Source organism: Cydia pomonella, chromosome 6, assembly GCF_033807575.1.
Source record: "Cydia pomonella isolate Wapato2018A chromosome 6, ilCydPomo1, whole genome shotgun sequence".
Lineage (NCBI taxonomy): Eukaryota > Metazoa > Arthropoda > Insecta > Lepidoptera > Tortricidae > Cydia > Cydia pomonella.
Genome location: NC_084708.1, coordinates 23,779,528 through 23,797,556, shown reverse-complemented (window position 1 = coordinate 23,797,556; position 18,029 = coordinate 23,779,528). Strand labels below are relative to the sequence as shown.

The window sequence follows — 18,029 nt, the reverse complement described above, 5'->3', positions numbered from 1 at the left end:
ACCGGTTAAGAAGCTAATCCTTTTATTTGAATTAATTCAGGTTAGCGCTTACCGATATTAAAAACCCGGGAAAGGGTTATCGCTTCAAGCGCTGATTAAATACGAACAAGCTGTTTTAGCTTTTACGTAAACTGCATATGGTCTATTAACGTAGCGCCCGACGCGAAACACGGAGGTTCCATTCCCTACGTGCACGTGCGAGTGCGCGGCGCGTAGGGAATGCAAACCGGTTTTAACCGAAACCGAAAAAACCGGTTAAAACCGGTTTTTTGACGGAAACCCAAAACCGGGTTTTTAGAATTTGAAAAAACCGGTTTCGGTTTTTTTCGGTTTTTTATTTATTTAACTAAGTTGCATGTTTTATTCATTATAAGGGTGTAAATCGGTCCTAAACCGGTTGAATCGACATCAAATCAAATAATGTGGTGTTGTGTTAGTTTGATCAACAAACCAAAAAAGTAATTTTATATAATTGGTTTGTTCCTATTCCTAGTTACAAATAACATTAAGTCATTTGACAATTCCCATACAATACAATAAAATAGTCAGATATTCTGTCTTTAATTTCGTGATAAAATCGTGTATAACGAGGGTTGCTATTTATATATCCGGAAACCGGGATTACAATCTTCTTAAATAATATATTTGACCTCCATGGTAAAATTTGAACTTCTTTATGAGATAATAAATGTCTTAATCCATAAAATTTTAACTTGTTTAAGTACTGGCCGGTATATTTTTTCTTTCTTATTAACGCTAGTGTTTTGTTTTTGACGGGTTTTAAATGTCATCTCGCTGCAAGAATGGAACTCACTCGTGAAAATATTCGTGCTATGATTTATTATGATTTTCGGCGTGGTTTAACGCAACAACAGTGCATAGAACTAACTTCAACTTTTGGTGATGAAGCTCCATCTAAAACTACTGTGTATCACTGGTTTAGTGAGTTCAATCGTGGACGTAGTATGCTTACGGACGAAGTTAAGGCAGGTCGCCCAAAATCGGTCGTTGTACCACAAAATATTGAGGCTGTGCGAAAACTTATAATGGACGACCGACATGTTACGTACCGCGAGATAGAGGCGACACTGGGTATTTCTATGACTAGCATTAATAGCATATTACATGATCATTTAGCTGTAAAAAAAAATTGTTCGCGTTGGATACCGCACAACTTAACTAAGGAGCAAAAAGATGCTCGCGTTGAATGGTGCAATAAAATGTTAAAAAAATATAACCGTGGTGACTCAAAGGCCGTTTATGACATCTATACAGGTGACGAATCCTGGATCTGCATGCGATCCCGAAACGAAGCAACAATCAACGGTATAGGTGTTTCAAAATGAGCCGAACCCTACGAAAGTTACTCGTGCAAAAAGTACATTGAAACAAATGGTGGCCTGCTTCTTCGGTATTAATGGCCATGTAGCTACAGTGCCACTAGAAAACCGTAAAACGGTTAATTCAGATTGGTACACGACCATTCGCTTACCGGAAGTATTTGAACAAATTCGTAAAACTAACCAGCGACGAAGAATCATTCTTCATCATGACAATGCCAGCTGTCATACGTCACGCGAAACAACTCTATTTTTGGAAGGTCAAAATGTGAATTAACGGGTCATCCGCCGTACAGCCCTGACTTGGCACCCAATGATTTTTATTTAATTCCCAATATAAAAAAATAAATTACGCGGTCAACGATTTTCGACCGCTGAAGATGCTGTCGACGCATTCAAACAACACGTTATGGAGGTACCTCAGGCGGAGTGGTAGAAGTGCTTCAAAAATTGGTTCACACGAATGCAAAAGTGCATAGATCATCAAGGGGAATACTTTGAAAAACAATAAAACCATTTTCAGCCGTGTACGTTTGTTTTTTTGTTTCCGGATATATAAGTAGCAACCCTCATACTATACTAGCATTCGTTTTTACACGTGAAGCAATCTTTTCTTTATTCCATGGCGATGAATTTAAGAATTGTTGATTCTAAAAACCGAAACCGGTTTTAACCGGTTTCGGTTTTTTTTGTGGTAAAACCGAAGAAAAAACCGGTTTTGAAAAACTTCCGGTTTTTGCATTCCCTAGCGGCGCGGCGCGGCGGCAGTCGGTATTTGTCAAAGGCTTTGTAATTTGCCGACCTAATATTGCTAATTCAAACAAAAGTGTACGTTAAGTCAAGTAGCGCACAACGTAGATTTCAAAACATATGCTAAGGTTTAAGGCAAATTACCTAATATGGTAAGGCGTTGCATTGATTTTGGTATATTTTTGTTTAGTACCTATTACTCCTATTATTGTCACTTTCTTTATCGTTTGCTGTCTGTGCACATCTCCTGGGTCAGTGGAACTCATCAATGGCTTCTAATAATTTTATCGAGTTAGGGCTCATTTTAAAGGTCTTGACGAGTTCTTTACGATATACATGGTAGAGAGGGTCTGATGGTGGAATCGGAAGGTGTCGATGGAACTCATCGATAACTACTAGTAATGCTATCGAGTTAGGGCTCATTTTAAAGGTCTTGACGAGTTCTTTACGATACACATGGGGGAGAGGGTCTGATGGTGGAATGGGAAGGTATCGATGGAACTCATCGATAACTACAAGTAATGCTATCGAGTTTGGGCTCATTTTAAATATGTTGACGAGTTCTTTACGATACACATGGTGGCGAGGGTCTGATGGTGGAATCGGAAGGTGTCAGTGGAACTCATCGATAACTACTAGTAATGCTATCGAGTTTGGGCTCATTTAAAAGGTCTTGGTGAGTTCTTTACGATACACATGGTGGCAAGGGTCTGATGGTGGAATCGGAAGGTGTCAGCGGAACTCATCGATGACTTCCCATAATGCTATCGAGTTTAGGCTCATTTTAAATGTCTTGACGAGTTCTTTACGATACACATGGTTGAGGTTCATCATTTTTGAAAACCACATTTCTTAAAACCTTTAAAACGACATCCTTGACAACTTTTATGACAAGTTGCATGGCCGCCATCTTGGATTCCAAAATAGTCATGACTTTCGAAATCCGCACTCCCTAAAACCTACAAAACGACATCCATGACGACTTTTATGACAAATTGCATGGTCGCCATCTTGGATTCCAAAATAGTCATGATTTTCGAAATCCGCACTCCGTAAAACCTATACAACGACATCCATGACTATTTTTCTGACATATGTCATGGTCGGCATCATGAAATCCAAAATGAACATCTTTTTCGAAATCCGCACTCTCTAAAACCTATAAAACGACATCCATGATGACTTTTATTAAATAGTACGTGGCCGTCATCTTGGCTTCCAAAATAGTCATCATTTTCGAAATCCGCACTCCCTAAAACCTATAAAACGATATCCATGACGACTTTTAAGACAAAAAGCATGGCCGCCATCTTGGATTCCAAAATAGTCATGATTTTCGAAATCCGCACTCCCTAAAACCTAAAAAACGACTTCCATGATGACTTTTATGACAAAATATGTGGCCGCCATCTTTGATTTCAAAATGGTCATCATTTTCGAAATCCGCACTCCCTAAAACCTATAAAACGACATCTATGACGACATTTATGACAAATTGCATGGCCTCCATTATGGATTCGAAAATAGTCATCATTTTCGAAATCCGCACTCCCTAAAACCTATAAAACGACATCCATGATGTCTTTTATTAAATAGTACGTGGCCGTCATCTTGGATTCCAAAATAGTCATCATTTTCCAAATCCGCACTCCCTAAAACCTATAAAACGATATCCATGACGACTTTTATGACAAAAAGCATGGCCGCCATCTTGGATTCCAAAATAGTCATGATTTTCGAAATCCGCACTCCCTAAAACCTAAAAAACGACTACCAAGATGACTTTTATGACAATATGTGTGGCCGCCATCTTTGATTTCAAAATGGTCATCATTTTCGATTTCCGCACTCCCTAAAACCTATAAAACGACATCCATGACGATTTTTATGACATAGTACATGGTCACCATCTTGGACTCCATCCATGACGACTTTTATGACAAATTGCATGGCCGCCATCTTGGACTCATAATGGTCATCATTTTCGAAATCCGCACTCCCTAAAACGTATAAAACGACATCCATGACGACTTTTATGAAAAATTGCATGGCCGCCATCTTGGATTCCAAAATAGTCATGATTTTAGAAATCCGCACTCCCTAAAACCTATAAAACGACATCCATGACGATTTTTATGACATGGTCACCATCTTGGACTCCATCCATTGCGAATTTTATGACAAATTGCATGGCCGCCATCTTGGATTCCAAAATAGTCATGATTTTCGAAATCTGCACTCCCTAAAACCTATATAACGACATCCATGACGATTTTTATGACATAGTACATGGTCACCATCTTGGACTCCAACATGGTCATCTTTTTCTAAATCTGCACTCCCATAAACCTAAAAACCGATTTACATGGCGACTTTTATGACTTACTGCATGGCCGCCATCTTGAATTCCAAAATCGTCATCATTTTCGAAATCGGAACTCCCTAAAACCTAAAAATGATGATTTTTATGACAAAGTGTCTGGCCGCCATCTTACTAAAACCTGTTATAAACCGGATACAAATAAGCATCTATATAGTAAGTCAACATTAACGAAAAGTACTTTTACGTCGGTAGTTACAATATACCTATCGAATCAATTACGTAATGCCCATCTCTGCCGCGGTGCCGCAGCGGCGGGGGAAAGACGCGGGAGAGGGGTAAGGCTTACCCTAAACCGAAAGGTTACCGGTTAGTACACGCAAAACACAAACCGAATCAGCTCCTGTAAGCGGTAACCACTTGTTACGATTAGGTTAATCTGAATAATACGGGTTATCATTATTTTTGGGTAACCGGTTGAACGGGTTACCCAAACGATTAGCTTATCGTATGAAGGGGTTACCCATTCGAACGGGTAAGGCAAATGAACGGGTTTTCCGGTCCCTGTGTTAAACTAAATACACCAATCATCATCAAATAATGGTTTTATACAATTAAACAGACATAACTTGTGAAAACTCCACAACGGCGCTGCCATCACCGCGATGCTCATCTGTCAGTCCTTGCCGCGCTATAGTGATGTGTCTATATCCAATACCGATTGTAGGGCCGCGCTCGCGAAAGGCTCATCATCGGTTATCAGTACTAACAGATTTTTTCTAATTATTATTTATTATTATTATTTAATAAGCAGGCAGGCAGTAATGACAACTGATATGACCTGTATCCAGTAGTTATTTGGAATGATAATAACAACTTCATATTACCTAACATTCGTATTCGCACTCGCATTAGGACATTCGCATCCTGTACATTCGCATTCGCATTCCTGGACACTCGGATTCACATTCGCATTCGCGAATGTAAAGAATGCGCCATTCGTGACTTCCCTGATCTACACGGTGTTTATTTTTAAGTCCGTTAATTTCAATGGTGTATTCCTGAGCTTAAACTAAGTAACTTTCTCAAAGAAACCGGTATTCTAATTAACTCCATTTTGGAGATAATCAATGATTTATTTTTGAAGCTCTGGTGGCCTAGCGGTACGAGCGTGCAACTTGCAATCCGGTGGTCTCGGGTTCAAACCCCGGCTCGTACCAATGAGTTTTGCGAAACTTATGTACGAAATATCATTTGATATTTACCCGTCGCTTTTCAGTGACGGAAAACATCGTGAGGAAACCGGATTAATCCCAACAAGGCCTAGTTTACTCTCTGGGTTGGAAGGTCAGATGGCAGTCGCTTTCGTAAAAACTAGTGCCTACGCCAAATCTTGGGATTAGTTGTCAAGCGGACCCCATGCATGAGCCATGGTAAAATGCTGGGACAACGCGAGGAAGAAGTGGTATTGGTATGATCATGTAAAAAATCCGAAAACGCTTTTTCACCGGTCTGATCCACCAAACCTTGCTGGTAGTGCCATTGTAATTGATGGTGGATTCCTTTTACAACTTTTACATCGAATGTTTTGGCAATCCAAGAGAAAATTGATCTCTTAAGGTTACCAAAATTCTCCTAGGATTGCCCAAACTCGGATTACACGCATTTAGGACCAAATGAAGGTTTTAAAACGTTTTCCAGCTTGAAGAGAATTAATTCCTCAAAACGCTTTTCATAAGCTTTTATTTAACTTGCCCCATTAATATGTAATATGTATGTTTGTGTGGGGCAAATCTTGGAAGCTAAATTTGATCCACTTCCCGGATTCCGATTGAGCTAAAATTTTAATATGTAAGTCGGATGACAAAGCAATATTATGGTACCATCGAGCTGATCTGATGGAAAGAGGAAGTGGCCATGGGAACTCTGTGATAATTGTGTTTGGGATTTTTAGAACTGTCTCGATGAGTATTAGTTGTCTGTGGAAAGAAAAGTACAGTCAGCGATAAAAGCTTGTACGAAAAATGAAATTTTTGCCAAAACTTATAATACATCTAATTTCATTGGCCTATAAAGACGATCTTTAAATTTAGATATTCGCTTTCCGATTAACCAGTTATAAGTATAACCAACATCAGTATCAAGATCCATCCACCGTGCAATTTGTGGTTAAATCGAGGTCGGGAAGTGTAATGTGGTTTATTCTCCTGAGTTCCAGAAGCAACCGTTTTGTTTTCAATTTCGAACCTTCACATAAATAATAGTATTTTATGCAACAGTTACATACAATATTTTTCCTACGAGTCAACAAAAATAAATCTTAATTTAGGTAAACAAATTACAGCAAAAGTATATAGCCAAGACGCGTGAGCATACCTTGTTACGCGCCCGGCCCGCCCCGGGCCGCGGCCGGCCGGTCGGCGACACCTCCTCGTAACTCATGAGGCCCTGGTACTTGCTACTTGCTAAATTAATTTTTTGGACAGTTTTTTCTCAATTTTGGCCACCGTAGCCTACGGAGACTAACAAGCAACGCTAAGCGGTCTTCGTAGTCTATGGGTGTTGCTATATTACGGGTGTCACATGCGTGTTTCTGACTTATGAAGTAATTATTTTTACTATGCAACGAAATGAATATTTTGTAAGTTGGCAGCAATGCACTTAGTTTAAAACTGTATTCGTTTTGGTTTTGTTAGGTTGGTAGCCATTAATCGCAGTAACATTATAGCTTATAAAAGCACAAGAGCTTTTATGAGGAATAGACAATATAGACTTTTCTTGAAATCTTTTATGTATGTTCTTATATTCGTGTTAATGAATGCATAAATGACAGATAACAGTAGAGGAGTAGGAAAAAGTACATAATAAAATGCTATACAGAGCTTCTGGAGGTTATACCAACTGTAAGGATCTAATAAGAAAACGACCAACAGAACACCAAACGGGACACCAAAAACATTTACAACAGAGTTTAGAATTTTGCGCCTTTTTTTACTGACAAAGTTGGGTTGCCAGAGTATAAATAGGTATAACCAGAGAAAAAAAAAATATTAAAAGCGTAATAATTTGCAATTTTAACCGGTAGATACATTGACGTATTTAAACAAATGAACGCCTAATGCATAAGAAATATGTCAAAATACTCGTATATGGAGGAAACTGACATTAGGAAATGCGTTCTAGTAGATGCAAAAAAGTTAATAACGCTTCTTTATCATTTTTATCAAGTATTTCATACAAAAGTAAAGTTAATGCGATACAATATACAATTTGAGTGTTGAATTGGCAAACGCACTTTTCAAAACATTGAATGCTTTATGGTTAAATGACGTTTTCGTAAGTTGATCATAAACCGAGTGAATGAATTATTAAACACAATTAAATTACGACGAATGATATATTTTATAAATATTTTAACAGAACTATTGTGAAGTTCTGTTAAAATATCAATAGAACTCACTGAAGGAAATATATGCTATCCTTTTTAGGGTTCCGTATTTCTTGTTGTTTTGCTATTATTTCACAGAAATTTCGTCATATGTGACAGTTGGTTATTCCCACTAGTTACCACCAAGTTGTTACCAGTGGTAACTACTGGGAATTTTTTTCCCACCTTTTACCACTGGTAACTACTGGGAAAATAATTCCCACTAGTTACCACCAACTCGATTTGGTGATAACTACTGGGATTTTTTTTCCCATAAGTAGTTACCACTGGTAAAAGGTGGGAATTTTTTTTTCCAGTAGTTACCACCAAAATTTGGTTAGCGTTCAATACCACTGGTAACAACTTGGTGGTAACTAGTGGGAATAACCCGACAGATGTCCCTGTTGACGGCCGAAACGAGACTAGAAGCAAAAGTCACGCCCAAGCCGATCGAGCATTAGTTTTGTGGGGCCATTTTTTTCGGGTGATTGTGAATCCAGTTAACACTTTCACTGCCAAGAACTCCACTAGGGAGTTCGTACTATACAATTATAGATGACTAAAGGCCATGCCATCCGACTCCTCTAGCGAGTTCTTACAAAACTGACGATTTTTCAGGGTTGTCACTATACCTCGTTTTTTAGCCGCTCAAATTCGTACGCAGCTTTATACTATAGCTAGCCTAGTAAATAAAGTTTAGGTATCCGACATACCTCCCTAATATAATATGTATTTATGCTCACTATGCAACTAAAAATGCATGGCGTTGGCAATTTTGTCCTTTGTGACAGCCCTGGACTCCCTAGAGGAGTCGTCGGCATACGGCATAGAAATAAATGAACTCCCCAGCGGAGTTCTTGGCGTGCAGCGTTGTTTATTCGCCGAGTGCGCGTTTGGACTCCACGGGGGAGTCTTATATAGATGTTTGTATTTACGCCGGCATTCAGCGGTGGACTTGAGTTTTGGCCTGGCAATGAAAGTGTTAATTATACTACATCAATAGGTAGATAGATGACAATTAAGCTGGCTCGCTTACACGTTCGACTATGCTTCGGTATCTCGGCAAGCTTATGGAATGGCATCCCTGGTCGTTTGTTAGAGGCGCTCAGAGACGAGTTTTTGTCTCTACGCCAAATTGCATCCTCACAATACGTGCTCCTAAATTGATTTCGTATTAATTGCTATATAATTCGGCGTGTAGCCGTTGATTATTTACTTAATTTGATTGTGGAAAATAAGATTAGGATGACAGTGCAAAAATGAAATAACACTCGCAAGGATAAAGTCAAAAAGTGTAATAATCAGAAAAAGTATTTTGAAGAACGACAGGAAGTCAGGACGTCAGGAGTGGGGAAAAACGTCATAAGTACGTATATAATTTTGGTGGGTTTTCTTATAGGCCAAAAAATCTGGATTTGTATATGTAATAGGGCGCTCATACAGACGTTTCTTTAAACAAAAACGTCACTTTTGACACTGACGTATCCAATCCATATCGTATCTTTAGGAAATTTTAAACGTATCTTAAAGTTCGAATCAGGCCGACAGTCAGAAAGGCAGCGCTTCGCTCTTTCCGCTCTATCGACCGTCTACGCAAGAATTGGAAGCAAAAAACCGGCCAAGTTTGCCGGACTCGCCCACCAAGGGTTCCGTACTTTTTAGTATTTGTTGTTATAGCGGCAACAGAAGTACATCATCTGTGAAAATTTCAACTGTCTAACTATCACGGTTCATGAGATACAGCCTGGTGACAAACGGACGGACAGCGGAGTCTTAGTAATAGGTGTTTCGTTTTACCCTTTTGGAAAGAAACCTTAAAAAAGGTCTTGTAAACGATTATAGTAATATAGGCGGTGTTGCTTGACCTAACTTTTTATTTTTATGCAAAATGGTTGTCAGCCCACATGGTATACTATACTATTGTTATAATGGTATAAGTGACTGAGAAAGTTCACGAGGTCACTGGGCACTTGAAAAAAACCTTTCCATATCATTTCTGCTAGGAACCATGATGAATACAGTACCATCCCGTTAATCCGTCACTAACGCTGACACAAGAGAGCCGGATTAGTGGAAAATTCGGATTGCTGAAAATTAGAGCAAGTTGCATATATTTAGATATGTTTCTTAAATATGACGTGGTACTATACTTAAATAATAAGTTCAAAGAAAACTCGACGTTATCTGGTTTTTAACACTTTTAAATAGAAGGCAATGTGATAATGTAAGCGTAAATAGGAAACTTGGACACAGATTGGCCACTTGCACCTCTATTTTAATACCGGATTACTTGATGTACCGAAATAACCGAACCATCGAACTGCTAGTTTATCGATGTTTCACTGTAGTTTGTGACTGTAGAACAGTGACGAGAACATAAAATAATCAGACAACAAAGAATCTGTAAAATTGTTGTTAAAAAAAGTAAAGGAAATGGGCTGTGCTTATAAGAATAAGAATCAATCTACTCGTAAAATTTTGCATTTAGTTAAATTGTGTTTTAATATGTATTCTTTTGTAACTAGCAGACTATGTTTAAGAGCTTCTTTTTTCTGAAACTGTAAACCTTATTAAAGAGAGTTCCTTCATCATTTTAGCCTTTTTCAACCTCACCTTTCCCGATCTTGAGCTAGTCTCAATAAGTGCCTCATAGCTACCAATAAGCCATACAATCCAAGTTATGAATTCGAGTAGAAGTTTTGTATCTGTAACTGATACTCGCTCGCAATTTCACGAAACTAATACCAAACATACAAATCTTAAATTTCTAAAATTTGGTATGGGCATTGTGAATGTCATCTCGCTTTGATCTAAAGCAGAGCCCAACTGGGGAAGTACCTCCACCTTACAGAAAACTGCAGCCAAATAACACTAGACCCTACTCATAGTGTTGTGTTCCTGCCGGTGCGGAGTGTTAGGGGGTCGGCGAACGCGCATGTAACTCCTCTGGAGTTGCAGGCGTACATAGGCTAAGAAGACTGCTGACCATCAGGCGGGCCGTATGCTTCTTTGCCACCGACGAAGTATAAAAAAATGTTCTTGAGACTCTTTGTATTGTAGACATATTGTGATAAATTGATAATCCTCACATATTTAGATATTCAACGACTAATAAATCGCATCGACTAACGCCCGACTAAACCCACATTACCCACGTGCTCGGATCGAGCGCACATGTTGATTTTTTTCTCGGAGTGACACCCATCGCTTATTACACGCGTCTGACAGCTGTGGTGAAATATTAGAGGGACTGACCAAATGTTACACGGCTTCCAATGTACTGTGAAGGGTGACTGTGATATGATATGTGTAGTAAAGATTAGTTTTGGCTATAGGTAAGCGGATAGAGATAGAGAAGGTACTAATTACGAAAACGAGGTAAATGTACGAATATGAATATGATGTTCTGTTCGCTCCTAAATGTCCTAAAAGTGACTAAACGTCATGGGACCAACACTTCATGACTCGCGCTCAGTACCGACTGAAATCAAGGAATCAAACAGTGACACAATATGCAATAAAAAGCTAAAAACGATACTCATTGAACAAGCATATCACTCAATAGACGAATTTACAATATCCATGCGAAACGATCATTGATCCAACATACAGGTGTAACAAAAATAGTGGGGAGTGATTAGGAAAAAAATAGTCGAGAAATTGTTCAGTCAAATAACAAGTTGTGAAGTGTATTTTATTGTGTAGGCATTAGGCAGACAACGCACTAATACACAGACGAGTATAAGAGATATATTTATCAGACCATAATTACAGGCTGTTTATTAAGTTCCTGTATAGTTTTGTGGATTTTTGTTTCCGTAATAAAAAATATTTGACGTAAGTTTAGGTTAGATCAAATATATTTATAGTTGTCCTCCTGAAAATAATTATTTTTGATACTTACATTCAAAGCAGCCAAATACAATCATTTATTTCATGTTTAGTGCTTACTGCACCGAGCGTCACGCCGAACGAACGCCAAAACTGCGTTGTTTTTTTTTTAGAAATACAATGTTGGTGACCAAATTATTTGAAAACTGTAGAGTTAGAGAGATAGGTCACTCTAAAAAAAATCTGTGCAAAATATAAATGCCATTTTTGAATTTACTCGTATTTAAACCCTTATAGTTAAACAACACCCATTGACGCTCTTACACTCCTGGTCATCCTCGGGAGCATAAAATTATCTGGGCATTAGCGGGGAGACCATTAGTCATCGGCAGGGGGGCGGGCCCAGTCGCACAAAAACAAGCCCGGGAGCTTCGCTTCGCTGTTCCAGCGTTCCCATTTATAGTGGGATGCGGTGCGGACCAGTGTAAGGAATTGTCCACAGGATAAGTAACAGTGCTAAGTTGCAGTTTGAAAATATTGAGGTATGCTTTGATGTTCTAATGTGTTGTGGGATGTGGGATGGAGCGGCGTGGACTTGTGTAAGGGCAGAATTGTAACCACAGAATAAATAATAGTGCTAATAAAGTTGCAGTTTGAAAAATATTGAGGTATGCTTAGCTGTTGTCGTTTAGTGGGATGGCGCGATGTGAACCAGTGTAAGGGCTGGAGCTAACCACAGAGTAAGTATAAGTAGTGCTGACTCAGTTCAGCAGCAGCGCAAAAATATTAAAATAATAATGCTTTTAATTGATAAACCTGGTAATAATACACATTCATTATACACCCGCAAACGTTGGTGATTACTCTGTAGATTTCTGGATCTAAAAAAAATGAAAGTAGGTACAGAACGTCAGAGCATTCTGTCGCTTAACTAAATACTAATAGCCAAAAAGCCAGATAGTGCAACTTCTGTGTGTATCTATCTAAAAAGCGTATAACCCTTTTGTACAACGTGACGGGTTTTGCCCAGCAGTGGGACATATCTAGGCTGGAGATTAAGTACCTTAGTCGTTAACAATCAAGATCATATTTGACCGGAGCGTCAGCGAAGGTCTACTTTTTGACTCGGGCAAACTGCTTTCATATGTCCGGATGTTCTCCTCTGCAGGTCGCAATGGTGGAAATTGGCATAAAGGACGTAAGTACCACTGGGGTCTATGGGACTCAAGACCATTGTGAGTACGCTGTGATGACTCAACGGAATATTTTTTTTGTTTTTACATTTTTTAAGCTTATGAATCTTATCGCGAGGTCTATAGCTCACAGAGCTATTAGTTAAATTGGTTTTAAAACTACACTTGATTACTATGGGAATATAAACCAAGGGTTGCCTACACATTAGCTCGGCGCTGACAAAGGCATAACAGGGTTGTACCAAAACTAAGAAAATAATACAAAGGGTCAAGTGGCGCATTTGACACAAAAACTTGGGGAAATTATATCGGATATGAGACGCGTGCCCTGTTTTTGTGGGGTTGAGCGCGTTTTAATTCCCAAACTTGCAACCCTCATCCTTTAGAAGACTGGGCCCAATGTCGTTTATCTAACAATAAGTAACCCTTATAACCCTATATCGCACGAGGCTACTCGTTTTCCCTTTGCTAAATACCTAGTGCATAGAATTCGCTTGTATTCTGCCTCACAAATATGACCAATAATGCAACTCAAAAGCAAAGAAAGGCCACATTAATTTTTAGCTATCGTGCCCAAGTAGATGGATTTTCGTATTGCATAGACTTGATTCTTGATACTACTTTAACACCACGGGTGTGTAATCAAGTGTGCACTTTGGCTTTATTTGTCCATATATTCGTGTTGCATCTTGTTCTTTAACCTCTCGAGTCCCATGATATTGGGCACGTAAGGAAATGACAATCAAAATTCTATTCTAAATTTAAAACCTTATGGTAGGTTTTTGGCTGGCATATTTAGATGCCAGAGTTTTAAATGGTTACACTGAAAAAATATGAGCTATCGACCACACATTAAAGTGATTTTCATTAAGATTAACATTGTGCAATATCAACAAATGTTTGAAAAACAGTAATATACAAAAGTAACATTAACTATTTGAACATTTCTAAGTATTGAAAAAACGATATAAACAAACGAACAGTTACTAATCTAATCACTACATTTTAGCTACTCAAAACAGTACAATTTACTGTCTTTTTGGAACAGTAAAATTTACTTTGTTCGATAGGCTCACATGGAACTATTGAAAGCATTGAACGTTAATGCAATTTCAATTGTTTTAAATGGTTTTTTTTCTCAGCGTAGTACCGCAAAAGAAAGTGACTCATTCATATTTGAATCAAAGTGCGTAGCGGGGTAAGACGAAAGACATAAGCAAGCATAAAAAGGATCGGCCTAACTGTTAGGGCGTGCCTACTTGCCTAGACACTATCAAAAATAGAATGCGACGCAAGAATGCAATCCGTCAGGCGACCTCCGCCGGTCACACTCCATTGCCTCCGCTGAATGGTCTCTCATAGTCCCGATTCGTTCGTTTGCTGAGTTTGAGGATAATGAACACGGTAGCGGGGCTAAGAAACACTGGGTAATTTCCAAAGGATTTGAACGAATACTTAGGTAGTGAATGATTCGATACATATGTAGATGTGTGTGTAATCATTGACCAGAACTGTCTGTTGAGCAGTTAGTGAATGAACAGACGACTGAATAAGATTTGAATTTATGATATTTCAGTAGCCAGCCTTATGGGCACCCTTCCGCAGGGGACAGACCTGGGGGACTGTTCATAGGAGGGGGTTTTTTTAATATTTTTATTTATGTTAATTATTTTATTAGATTTAATTTAGTTGTTAAATTGAATAAACAACAGCATAATATTATATTTTTATGTACATAAGAATTGATTTTTAAGCGTTATGAATTGTATTTTATACACTGTATAGATATATGAACACCTACCGTTTAACTGATAGGCAGCTTCATTTGATAATATATATTATTATACCATATGATACCGACAGATATCTTATAGTATACTAGCTAAGCACCACACACGCCAACGATACCAAAATATATATGGCCGTCAGTCTAGCACCTAAAGTACAAGACAGACGAAATATACCAAAATATATCGTAATATACCGAGCTATATATCAAAAGGTATCTTAAGATGCTTTGCTATAAGATGTAAGATATCAAAATATATATTATAGCTTCCTGTGTGGACTCATGGTAGTCATGGTACGTAAGTACGTGCTTTGCTATAAGATATCTTTTGGTATTTTATCGCTCCGTCTGTGAGGGGCTTTATAGGGATCAATTAGTGTTTTTTTTTGTTCATATAGGTATGAATAATAAGGGATCTGTACCTAAAGCTTTTTTATCAGTAAAAATCTTTGTGACAGAACTTATGACCTGACTAAGTAGTAGTAGAGTCAGACCAAGCTAAGTCGGCAGCGATATTGATAGCTCAGCTTGTGCAAGTGTTAAGTAAACGTCATAATTTCATATACTTTGATTTTTAAAATAACACTTGCACTGTCTAGTCCGTCAAAATCGCTGCCAACTTATCTTGATCTGACTCTAATACCTTATTATAGCCAAGTTTCCTATATATCTCTAACGCCATCTTCAAGCCTCTAAGATTACCATATGCAAGAGCCGACTTCCTACATAGAATTAACAGGCGAACGCCAACGGTAATTACCGTCATTTTAATTGCAAATCTACGCAGTGTCAAAGATTCCGGGGTGCATTTGCATGCGGGATTGATATTTCATGACATGTGGCTAAGACAGACCCTTTAAGCGTGCTTAGGCCAATGTTCACTTACATACTCGTCAGACCTCGAAACAGGCCGAGAACGAGTGTGTACATACTGTACCGTTAAGATGCCAAAAATCACAAAAAAATCGTAGTATAACCACTTGGGAGGATATTACGGTTTGTTTTGCGGTTCTTGAGTAATAATGATTTTCTTGTTCCTGCTCCACACATTATTTTGAAAAAAAAATTATAACTCGACAATTTTAATTCCAAATCGTCTAAAACTCATAGGTTATCATAAGAATGCTGGGCAAATCCTATTTCGATCAAAAAAACATAAAAATAACAACTTCGGTTTCTATGTCAATGAGAGCCGAATTTCAGCTTACAGTGCGCCGCCTCGGCCGAGGCACGTCTACACTGGCCGTTTTGTGCGCGAGGAATTTGCCTCGCGCGTATGCTCGCTCTGTGTGGACCCGCCTATTTCATAGTAGTTTTACGTTTAAAATAACCCGTCCACCGTCTGGGCTATCAAAATCGCTACCAACTTAATTAGTCTGCACGATTGGCTCGAATTCATGCGTGACACCGCTGAACTAGCACCATTCTTAGTGCCCGTAAGGCTCGTCCTTAGATATAATGGCCTGAAGATAAAAAACCTCCAGTCATCCTAAGACACGATTTGTTTGATAACGGTTTTTGCCAGTCATTATCTTAAAGTATAGCATGAGATAATCAAATCAGACAACAAATGCATCAATGATAAACATACTATGAAATAAATTACCTAAGTTAAGTCATGATAAACATACTCATAATAACTCATTGTATGTTTACCGAGGCGCACAGGGAAACTTCCATGCAATCAAATGAGTAAGAGACGGTAATATAATAATAACATCCTGAAAATCCTATCTGTCTTCTCTTTTTCACTCATACCAAATAAAGAATCCGAACACAAGAAAGGTACATATGCATGATAAATTATTTGAAATGTTTATAATCTAGACTTACCTTACAAATAACTGTTCTTGATTGTTCACCCTCCATGATACAACCGTAGCTCCTGAAATAAAATATACATTAAAATATATGGATACACATACAGATGGACATGATAAAATTATAAGTTCCGTTTGTGCCATTCCGGCTATGAAATACTAAATATTGTCTGCTATGATATCCGGTAACTGTATTTTATAAATAAAGACAGGAAACTAGGCTTGAATAAAGTAAAAATTCAATTGAAAATACTAGGTAAGTAAACATTTTTTATAAGTAAATAAAAAATAGGGAAAAATAATTTATTACATAGTTCACATCTGCTTTAGCAAGAAGCGGATTTATATGATAAGTATTATCATGCAATTTGTCCATATAAGAATTTTGTGTAACCCAGAAATGGTACCAGTTACAAAGGTTTTAAAATTTAATATTAAGTGAGTACATTCTCATATCTCAACTATTGTATCATAAGTCATAAGAAATCAAGATTCAGTAGGGGTCAGAGGTTGCTGCACTGATAAGACTTAAAAATGTCTACATTTAATCTAACTAATATTAAAAACAGAGATAACTTATATTTAACTATCCTCATTATGTTATGGTCTTAAAGCTAAAGTATTGTCTACAAATTGTTATACAACAAGTAAACCATACTATAAGTTATATCTTTTCCTGTTTAGTTTTTTATTCACTGCATGTTGATGCATTGGAATAATTTCAAAGAGGCCAGCCCAAGGCAGTCACACTCAAGTTCAGCATACACTAATATTCATGTGGCCATAATTAACTATTATAATTTACAATAACATTACATCATTAAGCTCTCATTCAAAATTACTTCTCAATTAGTTTCTCATACAAATACTGACGAATATTACTTATGAATATTTTTTGTGAGCACATCAAATACCAAACTACAATTTAAAGGTAAGTACCTAACTAGAGTTTTACTTCCTACAATCCAATAGCCAAGGTCAGCCCGCCGCAGACGGCTTATTCTATTCACTATGAAAAAAACTCGTTACCAACAAGCTGAAGCGGACCACGCTCCTTGCGCACTCGACAATTAAAAAAAACTTTATCGAATCACGAAATTCTGAGAGACAAATTACAAACACAATTTAAAAGTTCCGCGCGTCACTTCCAAAATAAATAATAATAAAAGCAAAGGTTATGCGGCTCTTCTGAATATGAATAAAACATGAGAAAATAATTGAGTTAACGTAAAAATTAAACAAACCGTAATAAACGGTAATAATACACATAACAGAAAAGATCACTTACCGAAAAGATTTACGGTACAAGTTGTATTATTTCCACGGTCGAGAACGACAACACTCGTCGCTGCCATTTTCCGATTGACAGAAGCCAAAGCCGAGTTGCTTGCTAGGGTAGAGACTTGTCGAACATTCAATTATCGATAGAATGTGAACGTTGCTTAATTTTATCGACTTTATATATATTTATAAAATATATGTTTAAAACTAAATAAAATCTCTATAATAATAACTGAAGTATGATTCAGTTTTGTAAGAAAGAATCAAAATTATTGCAT

General features: G+C 37.8%; 2 protein-coding genes across 4 annotated transcripts in view; one reads left to right on the top strand and one right to left on the bottom strand.

The window, feature by feature from the left end:
- The window catches only part of LOC133519348 (uncharacterized), a 78,556-nt gene extending 60,699 nt beyond the window's left edge, over positions 1-17,857 (bottom strand). The window contains exons 1-2 of the mRNA XM_061853385.1: positions 17,759-17,857; positions 16,484-16,535 (exon numbers count right to left, since the gene is read on the bottom strand). Coding sequence (XP_061709369.1) covers positions 16,484-16,535; positions 17,759-17,825 — 119 coding nt within the window. The 5' untranslated portion in view covers positions 17,826-17,857. The remainder of the gene's footprint in view (positions 1-16,483; positions 16,536-17,758) is intronic.
- The window catches only part of LOC133519349 (proteasome inhibitor PI31 subunit), a 495,710-nt gene that overhangs the window by 453,064 nt on the left and 24,617 nt on the right, over positions 1-18,029 (top strand). The gene's annotated exons all lie outside the window — the stretch shown is intronic.